Below are 21,498 nucleotides of genomic sequence, written 5' to 3'. Positions count from 1 at the left end.
TCAGCAGCAGGCTGTTCTGTCAGGATAGTCAGTATGTATTTCAGGAGCCAATTATAGACATATATTGTTATATTTGTTGTTGTTATACAGCTTCCAGGAGAGCACAAACCTCACAACACTTGTATGAGCAGTGCCAGCCACCCTGCGGCTACTGCTTTTTGAGAAGAGCTTTTCTGATGGGGTGATAAAGTGGGGTAATACCCCGGGACCATGTAAGCCTTCCTGTACTGATGTTAGTGCTCTTTCTGAAGTGTGCTCATCTGGAACCATGTTTCAATGAAGCCTGTACAAATATCTTTGCCAATGCTGGGGGATAATTAACACTGCGCTGTTATTAGGCCACACACTAAGAGATTGCCTCAGCTCTGAGCCAGCAAATTGTCTGTCACTCTTTCATAAGGAAGAAAAGAGAGGGCAACTCAGAGCAGCAAAGTAGCTAGGCCATGGCTCTGAATCTTGTGCACCATTCCCTGCAAAGGAAGCCCAGGTAGCCTTGACTGCCTCCAGCCTTAAACATCTGTGTTGAATACCTGAAGTTAGGTATGGTAAACCCTGCCAAAAAGAAATGCCATTGCTTGGCACCTTTTCCAGCATCCGTTTCTCTGTGATTTTTGTCACTTGAGTCACTGTGGTGAAAGTGTCCCTCCCTTGGCTTAGGTGAGTGCGTGGACACTGGTGAGTATCGGGGTGCTGTGGAGGTGCACTTGTGCTTTTACATGAAATTTGGACCGTGCTGGTTGCCAAGTGGCTTTCTGCACACCAGGCAAGGAACCTCACTTTGTGTGGAACGGTGCTAGAAGAAATAGATGGTCTGATGGTGCAGCACAGTGAAGCCTTGGATCCAGCTGCTTTCAGAGGAAAAGAGAGCAGAGGAAAGCTTGTCTGCCTGGGCTGAACTAAGCAGCTTTCTCTGTCTTTGCCTGTCTGTGAAGCCAGAAGTGCAAGTTCAGAACATCAGGGCAGCAAGAAACAGAGAAGGGGATGGAAAATGCTGTTGAAATGGTTGTCAAGGTTGTGAGCCAAGGTCAGGCTGTGCCAAACAACAGGCCAGGCTTTTGAGGATGTGCCAGATGCAGCAGCAGAGATAGCTCTGGAAGAAGACCCGGGATGAGACCTGCCCTCTGCAGGAGGTATGTGGCTCTGCAGCACTGATGCTGGGTAGGGGAGAGGGGAGCTGTGTGACAGGTTCTTTCAAGTGACGGCCTTGAATGGTGATCTCCTTCTCCCATTTCACAAAGCACAAGTATCTGGCCTTGCCCATCCTGCCTAGCTCTGACATGCTCTTCCCTATGCAGTTGTGGGAGCATTGATTAAACTAACACTAAGATCGTGGTCTGCAAAACGTGCAGATTGGCCAGCTGTTTGCAGAACCAAACAGGGTGGATTTAGTCTGAAAGAGCAGGGCTGGAGCATGCTGTGGCACACTGGGCAGTGTGGGCACAGTTGTGAGGTAGCATTGCCACTAGCAAATACTTTCAGATCTGAAAAGGGAGTTGCTGGTTAATGTTACATGACTCCTGGATGCTTTTTATTAGTCTCCCTTTCCAATAACATGTAAAGCATGGCCATCAAGGTTCAAAACAAGGAGTCCTGGCAGCCATGGTAGAAAGTGGCCAGAAGGATGAAAAGACCTGAACCAGTGACCACGACAGGGACTGACCTCTCTTTGTGTCTGTAACACTGGGGCCCCAGCGTAAGCAGAAGCTATAGCTGGCATTGTTTACCAGTACTAGTAGCTGATTAACCCTGCTCTTGTTCTTCGTTACAGTGACCCCTGCAAGCCTGAGGTCACTGCTGAGCTGAGCAGAAGAGGGAGCACCTATATAGGAATAGGAGGACCTGAGCTGTACCCAGTCCTTGGAGCACTGGTCACTGGCACTGCTCCTGGAGCATTCCAGGAGCCAGAGCAAGTGTTAGAGCCAGAGGGCTGCTTTGCAGCAGACTATCGTAGAACTGAGCTTCAGAAGGTGCTATTGCATATACAGGCAAAAGTAGCTGTTGTGTTTGTAGATGGTCTTTTTACCAATGCTGTAAAGACCTTTCCCTTCCTTCTGCCAGGGCTGTGTGGTAGGATGGCAGCAGCTTACGTGCTACTTATCAGTGTTCCTGCAGGCTGCATCGCTGCCAGCCTTCCAGCGAGACTGTGATGGTAGTCTGTAAGGCTGTACACTATGTTCGACCGGCAGTAGTTTGTAGCTGGGACTTTACTGTTTTTGTGCTCAATAAAGGAAATTTAACACCATTCATCTTTGTATTGTGTGCTTTAATGTACTGTCAGGGCACCTGAACATCACTGCTCCACAGAACTCACGTGGTTTTCAAGTGTCCCCAAATGAAAGCATACTGCTGCATTCAGGGAAAGAAAAAAAAATAACAGGCAAAGGAAGCATCATTTTCTGACCAGAAAACCAGCTCCACTTTGACACTTTTATGTCCTTGTTTTGCCCAGACTATAATAATGTGTTCAGCTTACAAGCATCAGTAGCACCACAACTCAAACTAATACTCTCCTGTACAGAAATTGGTGCAAAGCTCCCTCTTGTGATCGTGAGCTGGGACACCTGGCACCAAGCACGTTAAAGGTGTGAGTGGTGGCGGCTGCTCCTGCCAGCAGTTTGAATTTCTCACTGGGTCTTTCAGGGTGCAGTGTGTGTCTTGGCATACACTGGGTGTGTTTTGGTGACCCAAGAGGGAACTGGCAGCTGTGCACTGAGATCACTGAGCTAATTGCAATGAGCTGGGATGTTAAAAATTGCAGAGTCCTTTAAATGTTCTTGCTCAAAACACTTAGCTAAAGGTGGCATTTTGGTGCAGCATTAATGGCCCTTAAGGTGTACCTGCTCTGGAGTGGCAGCTGTGGCTGGTGAGACCACTCAGTGTGGCCTGGGCTGTCTCCAAGAGGCCTGAAGTGGCAGGGTGGCATTTCCTCGTGCTTAGTTGCCTGTCCTGATAAAAGTGAAGGCAGCGCTTGCACGGGCAGCCTCAGCACAGCAGTATCTTGTGGAAGAAACAAATGTCTCTAGATACCTGCTCTCTCCTTCCCTCTAACAGTGTCTGGGTGGGTCCCATGGACACATTGGAAGGTGCACTTCCACTTTTTTTTGCCTTCTGTCAGGATCCCTGAGGTGACCTGTGAGGGTGCGGTTAAGGCTTTATCGTTTGAACCCTGTCTTCTTGGCAGTCTTCTTTTTCACCAGTAGTTGTTAGGGTCAGTGCTGTGGTACTCGTACAAGGCAGATGCTTATGAAAGACTTCACCCCAGGCGGGATGGTGGTGTAAATACTGTGCTGTGTTGTTCGTGTTGGCCACCTAATTCCTACTGACACAGGCCTTGAGTACCTGCGTGCCTGTATTTGCATGGGTGAGGACAAGCTGAGACGAGTCGGGGGAACTGGCGTGCTTGCTGGGTGACAACTGCTGTAAAGATTGAAGTTTTTTGTTTGTATTTGCAATGCAAGCAAACATCATGCAGGATCTTTCAGACTATTCCAGCCTACCTGATTTGTTTCTGTACAGGGCAATACATTTCTTCCTTAGCTGTAACTCCTTCAGAGAGTGGTTACACACAGGAAAATAATTGTGTTGTGTATTTTTTAATGATCTAGTAAACTAAGAGCTCTTTCCTTTCCTTTCTTGTGTGTCTTCTGATGGAACTGTATGGGGGATGTTCTCTCCAGGGTGGGTAACACACACAATCCAACTTCCAAATCTGTTGTATGCTCAATGGCTGAATTTGTTTCTGAGTCAGTACAGGAACTCCTGACAGCCCTGATTCTGGATTTCTTTTTAAAGAGGGAGACATCGGTACATGGGACTGCTGCAAGCCCCAAAATGGGTCATGAAGAGGGGTCAGAGAATGACCATGGAGTGCCTTCATCCAAAAAGATGCAGGGGGAGCGTGGAGGAGGAGCAGCTCTCAAGGAGAACGTGTGTCAGGTAGCATCCTTAAAGAAATCTCTTTGAAACTTTACCACTGTGAAGTGTTTTTGTGTAAGTTCTGGGTCACGCTAGTGCCCCAGATAAGCCCAGGTTGCCTCAAAGTGCTCATTGTAGAATTAACCAGCTTTTCCTCTGCCATTGTCTCCTGCCCTGCTAAAGTTCACAGATGTTAGGGAGATGTGACCACCACAGGATTCATTTTAGCCAATGCACGGCAGCAGGGACAGAATGACAGATGGCAATAAACACGCACAAGCCACCTAAATTTACTGACACAAGGAAAACTTAGCGTTTTTCCACAGAGGTCTCTGCTGGCAGTCATGGCCTGCACGTGGATTGTTGCTCTCTGGGATGGGTTTGGGAAGGAGTTTGCTCAGAGCTGATGTTGTGCTTCTTTTCCTGCAGATCTGCGAGAAGCCAGGGGAATTGTTGCTGTGTGAGTCGCAGTGCTGTGGTGCTTTCCACCTGCAGTGCCTTGGGCTCTCCGAGATGCCAAAGGGCAAATTCATCTGCAATGAGTGTTCCACAGGTGGGCAGTGCAGGAGGACAGGGTGCTTGCCACCTGCTTCCTGGCGTGATGTAGCTGCTATCTAACTCCCAGTCCTCTGATTATTGGTTTGATGATTGATAATGAATTTCTAGTTAACTGGTCTTACTGTTAGTTCAGGCATGTGGGGTGCAAAGAAAATATTCAGGATCTGGTGGGAAAGAGAAAGGGAAATTCTTACCTGGGACTATGGAGAGAGGGCTGCTGGGGAGGATGAGTCTTGAGCGGGCTGGAGATGGGGGAGTGTCGAAGTAGGGTTGTCTGGTTTGGTTTTTCTTATTATTTTTCTCTGGCCTGAAATCACAACTACAGCATTTTTTTGATCTGAAGTTTTATTGCATCTGCAGGCAAAACCAGCGTGTTGGGATGGGTACCACAGGTTGGGAAGTTGTGCTGTGCTAATACACAGCCTGGTGGAAGTGTCAGGTCTTCATTTAGCCCTTCAATCTGACTGGTGGTGTCTGCTGCTCTTTCTCCAGGGGTGCATACCTGCTTTGTGTGCAAGAGCTGCGGGGAAGACGTAAAACGGTGCTTGCTGCCCCTGTGTGGGAAGTACTACCATGAAGCGTGCATACAGAAGTATCCGCCCACGGTCATGCAGAACAAGGGCTTCCGCTGCTCCCTGCACATATGCATGACGTGTCATGCTGCTAACCCAGCAAACATCTCTGCGTCTAAAGGTACTGACATCTTCCAGGGTTCTCTAGGGGACGTAGTTAGAAGCTTTTCCTTTGTTTCACGTCCACCGTGTGGTTACCTGGTCCACTAGTTCTTGATGTTGATTTTCTGTCCTTGCCACAGCGCTTGCTGTAGCATTTGCTGAGGAGCAGCGTCTCTCGGAGAGCACAAGGAGTGGTGTCCTGTGTCAGGCTGCTGCTCATCAGCACTGCTGACGGCCAGACATGGCAACTGAAATGTTCTCCTCTGCCCAGCGCTTGGATACCTTCCAGTCCAGTGGTGCTATGTGCCTCCCTGGGTTTTTGAATAAGTCTCTGGAGCTGTACGGACACCCTTGTGTTTCTCCTGTGTACTTCTCACTGTGCCAGTGCAGCAGGTAGCCTGCTTAGAAACACTGCTTATCAAGGCAATGGCATAGAGAGCAGTGCAGTAAAAATTTACACAGTTTTAGTTCTCCTTTCTTTTATAATGCATACTCTTGTCTTGTAGTAGTGATGCCCTTAGGCTAAACTTCTCAGACAAACGTTTGTTTGAGCTGTTTGCAGCACTACCTTGACACATGATTAAACTTAAAACTTTTATGGCATTGCCTTGTATGTTTGCTTCTAAAGCTGCCTTTCTTTAAATCCTTGGTATCTTAAGACAAATGACAATAAGACCAGCTCTATTTTTATCCTCAGGGTCTGTGTTAAAGTTGTCTCCCCCCCTCCCCCCCCCACGTAATCAGTATTTGGTGTAGAAAACAACACTAAGGCGTGAAACCCACAGCTGACCGCTTCCCCACTGAATATTTGTGGTGTGTTCCTCTGGCTGCTGCTTCTTGGTGGTCACATTTACCCCTTTCCTCCCATCTCTTCTCTGTTTGCAGTCTCCTGTGAGGAACTGAGAACAGGCTCTCAAAAACCTCGGATAAATTAGGCCTGTAGGCAGTTTTGAATTCTCCATTCTGGAATTTCAGGGTAAAATCTGATAAAGTGGCGAGACAAATGCCGATGTTTTCAGAAGCTACAGGGATTGGTTTCATTATGTGCAGCAAAGCACTTGGAACACCCCCTCTGTAATTAGTGTCTGAGCTGATTTACTAATTATTTGTGTATGATAGGAAGCAGCCCCAGTCTGTGAACTCTTGAACTGTTTCTGCACAGCGTGCAGGATATTTTTCACTCCTAAATAATGCAATTGTGGATATGTTATATACAAATATGTGTGTGTGTTTGTGTGTATTTGATAACAATTTGATGTATATTTTGTTAAATAATTTCATAGAAATCTAGTGAGTATGTCATGAATACTCTATGAAAATTTCAGATCAGTTTCCATTTCCAAAGATCACTTATGGTTGCTTGTTTCAAGCTTAGGCATCAGTAGAGACTAGTTTTGGGAGGAAACAAAATATCAGCCTCCTTTAGAGGTTCACTGTGTTTCCAATGTGTTTTGGTGCTAGGTCGCTTGATGCGCTGTGTCCGATGTCCAGTTGCGTACCACTCCAATGACTTCTGCCTCGCTGCTGGGTCTGTGGTCCTTGCCTCCAACAGCATCATCTGCCCTAATCACTTCACTGCACGGAGGGGCTGCCGCAACCACGAGCACGTCAACGTCAGCTGGTGCTTTGTCTGCTCAGAAGGTGAGATGGTGTCTTCTCTGTCCCCTGTCACCAAGGAATCCTAGGATGGTTTGGGTTGGAAGGGACCTTAAAGCTCATCCAGTCCAACCCCCCTGCCATGAGCAGGGACACCTCCCACCAGAGCAGGTTGCCTGAAGTCCCTTCCAACCTGGCCTTGAACACTGCCAAGGAGGGGGCATGCACAACTTCCCTGGGCATACCCTCTTCCAGTTTAAAACCATTCCCCCTCATTCTGTCGCTACCTGCCCTTATAAAAAGTCCTTCCCCAGCTTTCCTGTAGGACCCCTTCAGGAGCTGGAAGGCCACAATAAGGTACCCCCTGGAGCCTTCTCTTCTCCAGGCTGAACAGACCCAACTCTCTCAGCTGGTCCTCGTAGGGGAGGTGCTCCAGCTCTGATCATCTTCGTGGCCCTCCTCTGGACCCGCTCCAACAGCTGCATGTCCCTTCTTATGTTGGGGGCCCAGAACTGGATGCAGTACTCCAGATGGCGTCTCAGAATGCCCTGACAGGAAGTCATTAGAGCAGGCAGAAGCTTTCCCTGTTCAGAGTGTGCTAGTGAGAATTGCAGAGAACAAGTTGCCTTCCTATCCATGCCTGTTTAAGCCCAACTTCAGGCTAGGATTTTTTCTGGATCGTTGGAAGGGTTCTTTTTGCAACATGAGTAGGGCACAACTGTTGAAAAAGGTTTGCAGAAGAGAATCATGTCCTTTCTCAGCTCTGTGGGGTTCAGTGCTTCTGCATAGATAAATTTCTCCTCCTCTTCTTTGCAGGGGGCAGCCTTTTATGCTGCGAGTCGTGCCCGGCTGCATTTCACCGTGAGTGTCTAAACATTGAGATGCCAGAGGGAAGCTGGTATTGTAATGATTGCAAGGCAGGCAAAAAGCCACACTACAAGGAAGTGGTCTGGGTGAAAGTTGGGCGCTACAGGTAGGTGAAGGTACTCACTCAGTGCTCATTATGCCAGAGGTGAGAAGCTGCTCCTCCTTGCAGGGTACTGTGCAGCAGCCTCTGGTAAAATGTATGTGTACAGCAGCTGGTAAAATGCGTGCTTTCCTTTTCCAGTAGCATCTTGTCTCCCCTCCAGCGCTCCTGGTAGCCCTCACACACTTCTGCCCCCATGACTCTGTGCAGTAGCATGCTTCTAAGGCAGTTGGAAGTGAGGAAGCCAGAGTTGTAATCTGTCCTTCCCTGTGTCGCAGGTGGTGGCCAGCTGAGATTTGCCATCCTAGGACAATTCCTGTCAACATCCAGAAAATGAAGCATGACATCGGTGAATTCCCTGTGCTGTTCTTCGGCTCCAAGGATTACCTGTGGACCCACCAGGCCCGTGTGTTCCCTTACATGGAAGGTGATGTCAGCAGCAAAGACAAGATGGGGAAGGGCGTGGATGGCATTTACAAGAAAGGTAACTTGTCTTCACCCAGGGAGGAGCACGTTCTTTTTCTCTGCGTTACCGTGTGGAGAAGTGGCATTCTTGTAGCGTAGAGAAGTGTCTTCTTAGACCACAAGTGAAATTAAATTTGTAGGATGAGCTGCTGCTTATCTGTCATCCAGTGCACTCGGAATGTTCATTGGTCTGACTCCCTGAGAGAGAGAGAAGGGTGTGCAGATCTCAAACGCTTCTCCAGCTCCGACATAGCTGCTCTAAATCAGAGTAAGCTGCTGCTTTATCAGTTTCCCTGTGTCTAATAGAGTCATTATCTGTGTATAAAAATGCACTTGAGAGTTGTGAGTGCAGCTGCCTGACACCTCTGGCCAAAAGCAGGCAAAGCTAGCTGATGGTTTGGATGCTCCATCATCCATGGGCTTGTCCCTTACTGTAACTCCTGTGACTGCCCTGCTGCATTGGCCTTTTCTTCACCCTTCTTCAGTGAAATTTTGCCTCTGAAGTACATGGCCAGGGAAGTTTGTAGAGCTGTGAGGACTGGGTGGACATAGGCAGTGCAGCTTCGTATGAGCAGAGGGAGTTCCTCGTAACACAGCGTGTTCTCTGACTTGCCCAGCTCTTCAGGAAGCTGCAGTAAGATTTGAAGAGTTGAAGGCACAGAAAGAACTGAGGCAGCTTCAGGAAGACAAAAAGAATGACAAGAAACCTCCTCCCTACAAACATATCAAGGTGAGAGCAAGTGAGGGGGGACAGGTACGGAAGAGAAGTCTTGAGCTGTTGGTGCAGATGATTTACAGGTATATAGAAACATTTCTACTGTTTGGGCATCTGGCTGCATTTGAGGGTTACTTTAGTCCTCTTGGCATCTTCAGTCATCCTCCACAGAAAGGACTCATGTATACGCAGAGCTATATGTAAGTTGGACACCAATAACAGAGGTACTCTGATTTATTGGAACAGATCTGGGCATCTCTGTGCTGTTCCATGTCAGTTGTGTGGTCTGAAGGAACTGTCTCTCTACCCTGAGAACTTAGAGGAGAGTGCTAGGAATATGCAACGTGCTCGAGTACTGTGTGCTACTGACGGCAAGGTTGGCATCCCAGGTGGTGCAAGGTAGGAAATGGTCAGGGTGCAGCAGAGCAGAGCGATGTGGAGGATGGTAACCCAGAGTGTCTCGTTTCATCTCTGCTATCGTTTTACATCTCTGTATCAGTTGGGGAGTGGACAGGAATACTAAAGCAGATGTACGTGCTGGAATATCGGGCCTTTTGCTGAGTTTTGGGGAACTGTTCATGTTTAGGGCTGTATTTCGAAATAGAATTTGAGCAGCAATGGCAGTCCTGCAGGATAGAGGTGACTTGAGAGGAGCTGGGGTCAAGTGGGTGCATGTTGTTGAGATGTGGGTCCAGACTGATAAGAAACTCAGTGCCTTTTTTTTCATTGTCTCTGTCTGCTCCTTCCCTTTTTTATGTGGCAAACTAGGAAAGCTTAACTGATTGCTGGCACTTCTTGTTTCTAGCTAGGATTTCTAGGTAGGCAGGTATATCCTGCATGAGTTACTGTACAGAGTAAAACACAACTGAATGCAGCGTTATGGGCCAGGCAGCTCCAGTGGAGGAAATGGTTACTCATTACAGGTATTTTTAAGCCTGTCTTTGGTCACAGCATGAAGGAACTTCAGAAGCAGTTTGGAGCCTTTGAAATACCCTTTTAATGCAAATGATAATGATCATGGTCATTAGCCATGACAGCTCTTCTTCTGTCTGGGTGCAAGCTGTTTGTCTTTGAAAGCAGAGCAGTTTGCAGGAACATATGGTGAACTGGAGAAGGCTTCAGGGTGAAATGTCAGAAGCTGGCTGTGTCTGCTCCCGTCCTGGCCTTCTGAGGAGATCAGCACCTTAGGGTCCCTCCCAGGGAGCATCAACACGAGAGGCTGCTGCAAAATACACTTGGGGATCATTCACCACATCAGGGTTGTGGCTAGTTGGAGCATCACCCTGTTTTGAAGATAGTTTTGTACTAGCAGTGCCTTGAAGAGTAAAGCAGGCCTGCTGGGCATGCATGCACACTGAGAGGGGCACTGTGCTCAGACGCCATGGTCGCTGTGTGTACCAGAGCCAGCAAGGGCACCTCTGTCTGCCCAGTGGTGGACAGTCCTAATCGTGTGTAAGTCTCGTCACTCTTAATGAGGTGACGAGCTAACAGCCTGAGTAAGAGATAGCAAGCAGCAGAGCACAAGAGTGACAAGGGAGGTGGGAGGTAGTACTAAGAGGAAGAGGAGACTCTTTTGAAGAGATTAATCAAGGGTTTCTGTAGGGTTTTTTAAACAAAGGAGGAGGATCAGCTAGGCCAGCCTTGGGCAAGCTGCCAGCGTGGAAAACTGCTCAGTGGGTGGGACTAGATAAATTGTGTTGGGGCTGGAATAGTTTTGCTAAATGATCCCCTCCTTTCATGTCCTGGGAGAGGAAAGGGAGCTGATGGTGTTGCTCCCTCGGGCAAAGAACGGCAAGGAGCTTTTCTTCGGTGTCTCTCTCCAAAGTCCTGACTCTCATTTGCCTGCCTTTCAGCGTTCGCTGCCTTTAACCAAAACCAAAGGACCTGCTCATGCCACAGACACGCCAGTCGCTTCTCCACCTGGTGCTGCGCGCTGCTTCCTTCTGGAGCGGTTTTTAGAGAGCTCCTTGGCTTAACTCCGAGCTCCTGTTTGGGCCGTCCAACCCCAGCCTTGCCTGGTTTTTCTTTCATTTACATCTGCAGGACAGTTGGGTAGGGAGCTAACTGCTTGTAGCCTCGTGCATAGGCAGGCCCTCTGTACTCTGTCACGGGCATGCCTGGCTGCTTCTCATAGTGGCAGCTGAGAGCACAAACCAGCTGGAAGGTAACAGATGCCACAACCAGGCCTGTAAGGAAAAGCTGAGGAAAAAGACCTGACACTGGAGAAGGTGCTGTTTCACGCAGAAAATGGTCTGGTGTCGGTCGCAGGTATGGTGTGCACCCAGCGAGAGCGCTGGGCCACCTGGGCTGGATGCAGGCACAGTGGTGATGGGAGGGGGACACTTGACAGCCTCTCCTCCCTGCAGGGTCACAGAATAGACACTGCACCAGGTGATACGGATGGGTGACCTGCATCCTCCTTAGCTCTTCCCTCTAACCATGTACCTCTTGAAATAGCGTTCCCCGAAGTACATATGTACCTGTACTTGTGTCCTTCTGCCCCTTGCTGTAGTTAACTCACACTGCAGCCTGTCAGCGCATAGGCAAGGGTTGAGTACAGGAGTGACTATCAGGAGAACCTGTTCTGAAGAGCTAACGTCCTTTGTGTGCATTCAAGGTGAACCGGCCGGTGGGTAAGGTGCAGATCTTCACTGCAGACCTCTCTGAGATACCGCGTTGCAACTGCAAACCAACAGACGAAAACCCATGTGGCCTGGACTCCGAATGCATCAATCGCATGTTGCTCTATGAGTGCCACCCCATGGTCTGCCCTGCCGGGGAGCGCTGCCAGAACCAGTGCTTCTCCAAGCGGCAGTATCCCGAGGTACAAATTTTCCGCACGCTGGCACGAGGCTGGGGCTTGCAAGCCAAAACAGACATCAGAAAGGTACGTATTCTGTTTCTGCCTGTAATTTTCTCTTGCCATGTGTCTCTTGCTCAATGTTGGTTTCAATAGATTTGAAAAATTGCTGTGCTTCCATAATTAGAAGGCTTCTTGCCGTAAAGTGCCATTTAGGAAAGAAATGGATGAATCTAACTTTTTCAGTCCTGACAAGAATGTTTGTCTCAGCTAACCAAGAAGAAGCTTTGCATGATGGTGTCCCACAGGATAAGAGAGATGATTGCTCCATCTGTCTGCTTGTATGGACTATGGGCTTTATAAGTACAGAACACTGGTCTGAAGATGGTGTTTAGGATTTCCGGATGAGGAACAGTGACCTCCCTGCCGTTCTTGAATAGCCAGGCTTTTCCAGCATGAGATTCCTCTGTCAGAAACAGAAACCAGGGCTTGGCTCTTTAAAAGGGTTAATTTCTTGGAGGTGGTTGTTATTATGGCTGAAACTGTTATCCCCAGCTAAACCACTTGTGTATATATGTTTTTTAAATCCAGAGGATAGTAGCTCTGTGGACAGACATCTGCACTGAATGAAGGAGGAGGGGAATGTTAAGCAAAGAGAGCGCTAAAGCTAAAAAGGGGTGAAGTGAAGCAGAGGACAATTAGCATAGTGGAAGAACGTCTGAAAAAGGAGTAGGGACAACATGCTATGGGGTGGGCTTAATAGCAGAAGGTAAAGTGTGAGTCTGTCCTGTGTAGGCTGTGCTGTGATACAGTTTAAAGGATCTCTCTGCTGTTCATGTGCCTGTTATGTTTCACTTTCAGCAGACAGTCTGGAAACAGCAAAACTCAGTTGTTTAATGGAGGCACCTGAGAGCCCCAGTGGAGCAGAGCTGGGGATCCCTTTGGTGGTTGAAGTGGGATCTCTGCAGTGCTGTGCTGCAGGGGAACTCCACGGGTTCACTGCAGGAGCAAGTGCCCAAGGTGCATCGTGCTGCTTGGTGTGGTTGGTCCCCAGAAGGATATTGTTTCCAGCTGGAACGCAGTTATGCAGTAGTTTAAGCTTTGCCCCAAGGAGATGTTCTTGTGGTTTACTTTTATGGTGTCCGTGAATATTAACTCTTTCCATAATACAAAGAGTTATCTGATGGGTGTTGTTGCTTTATTTAATTTATTTCAAGTTATTTGTTGAGTGTGTGGGACAGACATGATTCAGGGCTCTTAGTGAACATTAAAGGTCAAGCTGGCTGCAAATTACAGGGGAAGATTTTTATGATAGGGTTTCCAGAGAGGAAACAGGGACTAAGTTTTAGCACAGTGTGGATATCCCACCATCCTGGAGGGAGTTTGTCTCATCTTACCAGCTTGTTTTCTCTCTGGCAGGGCGAATTTGTTAATGAGTATGTTGGTGAGCTGATTGACGAAGAGGAGTGCCGAGCCCGAATCCGTTATGCTCAGGAGCATGACATCACCAATTTCTACATGTTGACACTGGATAAGGTATGTGCAAGGAATTTCTCATGCCAGGATCCTAGAGAGAAGTAAAATTATTGTGAAGAAGGCATGATAGGGGTCTTCTCCAGGAAATATAAAGGTACTGTGAGTTGCTGATGAGCTGGTCTGCATTTCCACTGAAGAGAAGACTGAAAGAATGGACTTAACGTGCAGTAGAGAAGCTTCAGGTTGGATATTGGGAGGGAAGTCTGAACCAACTTCTTTGGAGTTTATTCAGAAGAGGTGAGGCAGTTATCTTAGGGCGATTGCCTGAGGATTGTGGATCCTGCTTCAGCATAATAGGGTGAATTTGGTGACCTCAGGATCCCTTCCAGCAGCTGAACCCTGGAGAGTCCAGAACTGGGCTTGTGTGTGCCAGAGAAGGCATCAGCCCTCAGATGTACAAATATTAGGCACAGTGAGGGTTTCATTTCAGTTCAGTTCCCAAGTCTTGCTGTTCTAAGTAGAAGAGTGAAGTTTGTTACACCCACAGACTCCTCAGTGGCTCCTGGAGGCCAGGTTGTTAGTGTGAGCTCCTGGCTTTCAGAGATAAGCAGTTTTGTCAGCTGCTTTCTACACTTTGTCACTCAGCCGTGGATAAATTAGAAGGAAATCATGAAAGCGGCCATGGGAAGAAGCTGTTGAGTGTGGGACGGTAGAATAATTGTGACTGCTTTCTGGCTCTTCCCTCTTCTTGCTGGAAATTCACACTGATCATATCTTGTTCTCCTTTTCTGGCTGATAGGTGGGAGCAGGGGCAAAACCAAGTGTTAGTATCTCCTTCACTATTACAAAGCCAGATCTCAGTTGCTGCTGCCCTCTCCAACTCATTCTAACGAATGGCAATGTGCTGTACAGAAGTATACCTGACTCGTTACGTACTGTTCCTGTTTTCCTTCTCTACGTTGACTTAGAAGAAATAGGAACTGATACTGTGCTTTTAAGCAGAAGTCGGGGTCTGCAACCACAGGTGCTGCCTAGGAAGCGTGGTGGTGTAGTGCGCATCCAGTACTGACACCGCAGAGAGAGGCAACTTCCCAGAAAGCAGCAGTAGCTCTTTCCTGGCTGTTCAGGAGCCCGTGTGCCTTTGAAGAGGAGGATGACGTTGTGCAGGAGACTGTATTGCTGTATGGCCTGCCAGCCCTGACCAGAGACATCAGTGTGGAAACTGCTGGGATGTTTGTTGATTGTCCAGGCAACACAGCTACACCTGCCCTTATGCCTGGTTAAAACTCTTGTACGAGCTTGAGTGCTTTGCAAGCGTCATCAGGTGCCTCTGCTGTCAAGCTTTTCAGTACTGATTAAAGCTTTCTTGATGTACCAGTACCCGGGCTGCAATGGCTTGAGCAGGAAACTATCGTTTATTAAATATGGTTTTCTGTTTTGTTTTGTTTTTCCAATTCCAGGATCGAATCATTGATGCCGGGCCAAAGGGCAATTACGCTCGGTTCATGAACCATTGCTGCCAGCCAAACTGTGAGACTCAGAAATGGTGTGTGAATGGCGACACGCGGGTCGGGCTCTTCGCAATTGTAAATATCAAAGCTGGTAAGGAACCCCACTCTCAGTTCCTGCAGTTAAAAGCATGGGACTGTTTCTGTAAGGAAAGGGGAGGGTTTGTAGCTCCCTGGGAGGATACTTAATTTTTGTTTTCACAGAGGCATTCATGAGACTTAACACCAGCACTGACATAATGAAACGCATACATCCATGCTGTAAATGAAGGTTCATAGTTCTGATTTACAGGGCCATGAAATGGAGCTAAGCATGCCGTAGCGTGGGCTCGAGTGACCTTTTTAGCTGTAGTAGATGGGAGGAGCGTGGGTTTGCACTGAATTTTCAATCCACACAGATCTGTGGAGAGGTCAGTAGTTGGTATCCTTGTTTAGTAGTGGCATTATATTTCAAAGTGCTTTTACTTCAGCAGTAAAATGTTCTGCCCCATAGTTCATTACAAGTTTTGATCTGCTTTTCTGCCAGGGACTGAGCTGACTTTCAACTACAATCTGGAGTGTTTGGGAAACGGAAAGACCGTTTGTAAATGTGGTGCCCCAAATTGCAGCGGCTTCCTAGGAGTACGGCCAAAGGTATGATGCCTCCTTGAAGCTTTTGTTCTTCCAGATCACCTCTTCACATAGGTTTGAGATCTCAGAAAGGGCAATCTGATTTCAGTGTGGCGAACGCTGCTTGAAATGAGTTGAACATTCAGATTTTAATTCTGAGAGAGCAGAACTTAGACCTCAATTATTAGAGTTGCTGTAAATAATGACAGGAAATTGTATTTACACCAAAAAAGTAAATGAAAGATTTTTTTTTCAGAACTTTCTGCTTATTATCATGGCAATTTCCATTCCACTAGAGGAGCAGAGGACAGGCACTTCCATCAGATAACCAAGAAACCACAGCTGAGCCCATTTCCCAAAGTTAAGGCCTGAGTAAATTGTGAGCATGCATGGAAGGCCAGCAAAGTCGCATTCCTTCAGACTGGAGTTGCTTTAGAGCCAGAAGGATTCCACATCACCAACTTTGCTGCAATAAGAAAGTTTCCAGGTTTTCTTCCTTCTTTTAGTTAGGAGGCCGAAGTTTACACACTAGACAGAAATAAGAAATTTGCCTTATCTGTAGTATAAAAATCACTGGCTTTTAGATCTCACTGACTTTTGAGAGCTTCGTTTTGTAACTGTAATCTTGCAGTAACAGGAATTGATTTCAATTACCTCCTTGTGTGAGCTGGTTCTCCCTGGGAAAAGGAAATAACAGGAGCAGTTGGCCGAGTTCCCAGCTGTCACCAGCTAAATCTATGTCTCAGCTGTTAGCTTGTTTCAAGAGCTTCACCAAATCAGTCTGTAATCCCTCTGCTCTGGCATGTGAATGCTGGCTGCGAGATGCTTACCCACACTAAGGGTTAAATGCTCCAGCAGCACAGTTGTTAAGCCCTGTCAATATATAGGGAAGGTTTTGTGAATTCTCCAGAGAGCTTAGTTCTGCAGAAAAATTAACTTATGATTAAAAAAATTGATGTCCTCAGAAGTTGACAGATGAGGTGAATTACACATCTGGTGTATTTAGTTCTTTTTTTGGGTTGTGATTTAAAGTTCAATTGATTTTTGTGCTGCTCCTCTGTTATACATGACTTGACTGTCATTTTTGCCCTGAAATTGCAGGTTGCCTGATGGAAATCAGAGAAAGGTGCCCTTTTGTTGGCATTAATGTTCCATTGTGATGCCTGAGGCGACTCATTCCATCTTGATGAGATGGGCTAGGAAACAATACCCCAGAAAACAGTACCTTGGGTCTGTTTTGGGTTTTGCCTTTTTTTTTCCCAAATACTTCCCACAATAGATAAATTTTTAAGCTTCCTGAAGATAACAGCAAGACAAAACCTCACCGATTATACTCAAGTTCACTCTTAAAAGGGACCTTTCTAACTGGCAGTGTGGAAGAATGCTTGGGAGTCCGGTGTACTGCAGTGAGGAAGTGGGAATCGCTTAGTCCAGCTGTTAGACCTTGCTTAGACATTCAAATTAGCTGTGAAAGGGTTTTCTTGTTTTCTTTGTAATTAGGTGGCTGAGGTACTAGACGCTGAGAATAGGTGGAATCGTTTATGTGGAGTGATTTCACTGCTTGCATTTTCAGTGATAAGAAAGGCCTGAGTCCCCATTGTCAATGGGGATGATCCTGTTAAAACAAATATCCACATGTGGAGGGGAAGGAAACAATCGAGAGACTTCCACCACTGCCCAGTTCTGAAACTGTAGGTCTGGAGCTAAAGGTTTTTAGATGTATGGTGGTTTCTTTTTTTTCCTTGATAGGAGAGTGATGAAAATAGTGCCCAATATTTATGTGGAATAAAGGATGCAAAAATCGCCTCGTAGGCGTCATCTTAGCACGCAGAGGTGTTCTCTGCAGAGAACTCGTATTTGAACAGAAGATATGTGGAAAATGGCACGAAATTTAGCTCCTGTCTGGTTAGATGAACTAGACTGATAGTGCTTTGATAAGGTCACTGACTGGGGACAGGTACCATCATCTTTGTGGAGCTGGGTGTTTGGTACAATGGGAGGCTTAGCCCTGTACTAGGAGTTAGGAGTACTCTGAGGACCCAGCTTGAAGTGTGTGGGGAAACAGTGCTGAAGGAAGCCTTAGGCCAAAGAAGAGAGCACTTAGGCCATTCAGTTGCCAGTCTTTGTACCAGCTGTGGTTATTTCATTGCTGCCTGCACAACAGCTGTTGGAAGCGGGGTAATTTGACGGTACTGATGACTCAAAGATGTTGGTGAGGGAGAGGATGGGGCAGTTTCAAAGGAATAACCGATTATAACTGGGAAGGGGCTGGAGTTCAGAGTTGCAGTGTGCCAGAGAACACACCTGGAGGGTTATAGCAGAAACACGTGTGCCATGAGAAGGTCATCGATGAGCAGTCCTGGTGGAGAAGGAGCTGTTGTGCAGTTCGGCCACCACAGGACTGAGCTGCTGTGCCGACACCGCTGTGAAAGCAGGTGGTGCTTTGGGAAGGATTTCCTGTTCTTTTGGAGGCGTGTTGATGTCGTTGTACACAGCCTGTGAGGTGTCATCTGAAGTAGGGTGTATAATTCTGTAAATCAACCCCATAGAGGCAGAGAAAAGCCATTAGGAAGATTGAGGGTGCAGACTGAGTGTTTGGTGTGTGAGAAGGAGAGTGTGTCCTGTGGTTATGCCATGGAGAGAGGAAAACTGCAGAAAAAGAGCAGTAGTGACACAAGAACAAATGGGTCTATACCAATCACGAGTAAATTCAGACTGAAGATGAAGATGAGGGACATCAAGAAGTGAAGGAAGGCCTGGGAGAGAGCCCTCATGAGAGTCACAAGTGCAAGGTGACCAAATTGCTTTGGTTGAGGACCTGAGGAGGAGTCTGTGAGAGGTGATGAGCTCAGCAATGCCAGGCAGCCCCTGGCTCCTCATTCTGCTGTTGCTAACTGCTTATATCACATGTTTAACCAGAACTATTTGCTATAGTAAATCAACTGCCAACTATTAAGAAGTACTGTAGAAATGCTACATACGTTTCAGGTATAGCTGACAGTGGAATTTTTATCTGTGGGGTTTGCAGTTACCTCTGCTGTAGGAGAAAGGGAGCAGAGACTTGCATTAACTGATGTTGTCTCACCTGCAGAGTCAACCCACCCTCACCGAGGAGAAGTCCAAGAAGCTAAAGAGGAGGCCGCAGATGAAGCGCAGGTCGCAGGCAGAGGTGATGAAGGAGCGAGAGGACGAATGTTTCAGCTGTGGGGACGGAGGGCAGCTGGTTTCTTGTAAGAAGTCAGGCTGCCCCAAGGTGTACCATGCAGACTGCCTCAACCTGACCAAGAGACCTGCAGGTCAGTGCTCGCATGACTGGGCTCTGCTTGGGTCACAGCATCGGCTCAAGGTGTCCCAGGCGCTGCTCATCACTTTACACTCACTTAGCAGCATCTTAAAATTGAGAGATACCGTTCTCACTTGAGCAGACACAACAGACATAACACAACCCTGTCTTGCACCCCACTGTGACTGCAAAAAGCTGAATGGATTGCTGGAAAGAGAGCTGGTCCTTGTCTAAGAAACGGTGTTTGTGACCTGACCCCATCCTTGGGGCCTGGCAGAGGACTGTCCCAGCAATACATGAGGCATTGATTCCTCAGATTGGCCGTTTTTCCAAAGTTGAAAATGAGTGAATGAGGAGGAGGAGAACAACAGAAAATGAGAGTTAGAGACGTGTGTTAGTGGTGTTAGATGTCTGAATAGCCGTGAGTTCATAGTTAAGGAAGAGAGCGGTATCAAAGCATATCCTAGTTTGTGATAAAATGGGGGCAAAAGTGTGAAATAAAAAGAAATACATTTCCAAAAATACTTCTTTGTGTGCAGAGAAAGAAGTAAGCTCCTTGTATGAGTGATAAAACAGTTTCTAGTTCATTAATAACTCGGGGAGTGTAAAGTAACATCTGTTAGAGGAAAAGATTTCAGTTGCCTTTAAAAGCCTTAAGGTATCTGGCTGAGCAGGATGTTTCCTCTGTTGTTTCAGTATGTCTATGGGTTACTAAAGGAGTTCCTGGGACCTTTAATGAGTGTTCAGGTTTGACCACTCCTCAGAAGGCAGAAGTCTGAGCTGCGTGTCGGTAGGCCAGTTACCCTGGTGTCTGGCAGGCCAGGAGGATGGAAAAGCTGATGTGGGATCAAGTGCATAAAGAATTAAATGTTAAGAATATAAATAATACTAGATGGCAAGTTTTTAGGCAGAATAACTCATCAAACCTAATTTAGGGGGTTTTGCTAAGATAATAAATTTGGTTAATAAAAGCAACTGCATTGAAGTAATTTGCTTAGGGGGCTGTAAATCTTTTGATTTAATGGTGTAAGCGTTGCCGTAACTAGAAGTTGTCTATGCAGATGTGTACAGTATTTTGTGAACACATCAGAGGCAAGCTAAGGAACGGGGAGCCAAGCGGTCTCTGAAAGTAACAGCCAGGAGAGTCACTGAGACACAGCGTTTCTGTCAGCACTCCATGGGGAGCCAGAACTGGGCATCCAGCACCTCTGTTTGTCATTCGGCAGAAGGTGTAGAAGGGCTGGTAGCATATTTTGTAGATGACAGAAACTGCGTTTGCGCGTGTTAGGTTTTGGAGAGAATAGGGCATTGATACAGGGGAGCTTGCGTTGCTCATTGAATGAACGCTGTAACACAGCAGTGTGAAAGCCGACGGGAGCGAGGTCATTCCTATGGAAACATCATCATTCAGGATCCTGAATATCCTGAATATCACCTTTCTCTCCATTTCTGTGGGCTAAGACAGGGTGCTGTAACATCCTGGCGTGTTTTCCCATGCTTTAAAGTCTCCAGTAAAGGAGAATCCAGCATTTAGCCTGTTCCCTGCTTTCCAGTTGAGAAGTTTCTCCTAACAGCCTGACTTGAAAAAAACAAAAGATTGCCATCTCTCCAGATACCCCTTTTTATTTCTTTATTTTTGTACAAACTGCTGTTGTCTACTTAATCCTTTTCCTGCTAAAATAAAAACAACCTCTCCTTGCAGCTCTTATTTTCTAAAATTATTATTCTTGGTCTGCTCTGGATTGTGTCCCACCTGCCTACACATTTCTTTAAACTGTGGTAACAAGAGTATTTTAACAGTATTGCAGCTGAGGCCTTCCTAACAGTGACAGAACAGGATCACTGTATTTTGTGTTTTATATGAAGTATCTCAGGAAATTAGATTTGACCTGTTTCTGAAAAATAACTTTGTTATGTTTGTGATTTTTTCTATCATCTTTGTGTCTTCTTGTCTTGATCCTTTTCATGTATTTATTTTATTTCTTCCTCCTGCAGTCCTGCTTGCACTGCTCTTTATTCAGTTGCACCTTGTTAGTGCAGGAGCATCTGTCCAGTTTAAATTCTGAGCCTGTCTAACCAGATTTTTGCAGTTCCTCACAGCCTTGTAGTTACCTGCCTGTGTGAGAATATTTGCTATTCCACTTCCAGAAATTTAAATTAAAATTCAGACTAAAATAGACTTCGGAAGGATGTGATTGGAATGCCCCCTCGGTTTGCCAGAACACCGTTAGTAGCAGCTTTCCGAGAACGGCTACAACGGGCTGAAAAACATTTGAACATTTTTACACGTAGGTGGTTGTTTTTGTCGCCCGCTCCTTAGAGTACCATACAGGATATGAAAGGTTCAGCACTTTTTGCTTTGGATGTTTCTTCTGCCATGGGCATTGCTGTGGAGTAATTAGAATTTCCTGCTTGTTTGCGTGTTTCTAATTGTGCGATCTTACTTCCAAGAGCTCCTCTGCTCCCGGCTGTCTCTGGAGAGGCTGTGTATTCATTAGGCCTTTTATCCTGTCAAAGACCATTAGAGTGGGTTGAAAGGATTTACCCTTCCTGCAAGGTACTGGCAGGTTTTGAGTTACTTGATTTTCCATCCGTACAAGTGACCTCTTATAAAAATAGTCCCAGCGTCTTTCCGGTGGCCAAAGTGAGTGTTGAGTGTGGCTCTCTGGGTTGTTGATAGTGTGGAGGGAGCGGCAGCAACCCGTGCTTCAGCACTGCAAGCCCAAAAAGAGGGAAAATCATGTGTAGTTTTAAGCATCCCTGAAAAGGATGGTGAAAAATTGGAGGAGATGCAGAAAAGTGATGTACGTATTTTGAGACTGAAACAGAAGCACTGGACTGGCTTCAAAGGAGGGGAAGATGTGCTACATGTTGTCTTCAACCCCAGGGGAAAAGCAGCGTGAGAGAGGGGAGTGGAAAGGTGATGCTGCAC

General features: G+C 46.8%; 1 protein-coding gene across 1 annotated transcript in view; it reads left to right on the top strand.

The window, feature by feature from the left end:
* Positions 1-21,498, top strand: part of NSD1 (nuclear receptor binding SET domain protein 1) — a gene marked incomplete at its 5' end in the record, with an annotated part of 41,587 nt that overhangs the window by 16,703 nt on the left and 3,386 nt on the right. The window contains 12 exon segments of the mRNA XM_010184799.1: positions 3,793-3,936; positions 4,345-4,468; positions 4,966-5,166; positions 6,609-6,788; positions 7,560-7,716; positions 7,989-8,194; positions 8,793-8,905; positions 11,508-11,777; positions 13,110-13,226; positions 14,627-14,768; positions 15,201-15,307; positions 18,375-18,579. Coding sequence (XP_010183101.1) covers positions 3,793-3,936; positions 4,345-4,468; positions 4,966-5,166; positions 6,609-6,788; positions 7,560-7,716; positions 7,989-8,194; positions 8,793-8,905; positions 11,508-11,777; positions 13,110-13,226; positions 14,627-14,768; positions 15,201-15,307; positions 18,375-18,579 — 1,966 coding nt within the window.

This window comes from Mesitornis unicolor, unplaced genomic scaffold (assembly GCF_000695765.1).
Source record: "Mesitornis unicolor isolate BGI_N332 unplaced genomic scaffold, ASM69576v1 scaffold27855, whole genome shotgun sequence".
In the NCBI taxonomy this organism is placed as follows: Eukaryota; Metazoa; Chordata; class Aves; order Mesitornithiformes; family Mesitornithidae; genus Mesitornis; species Mesitornis unicolor.
This window is presented reverse-complemented; position numbering and strand designations above follow the sequence as displayed.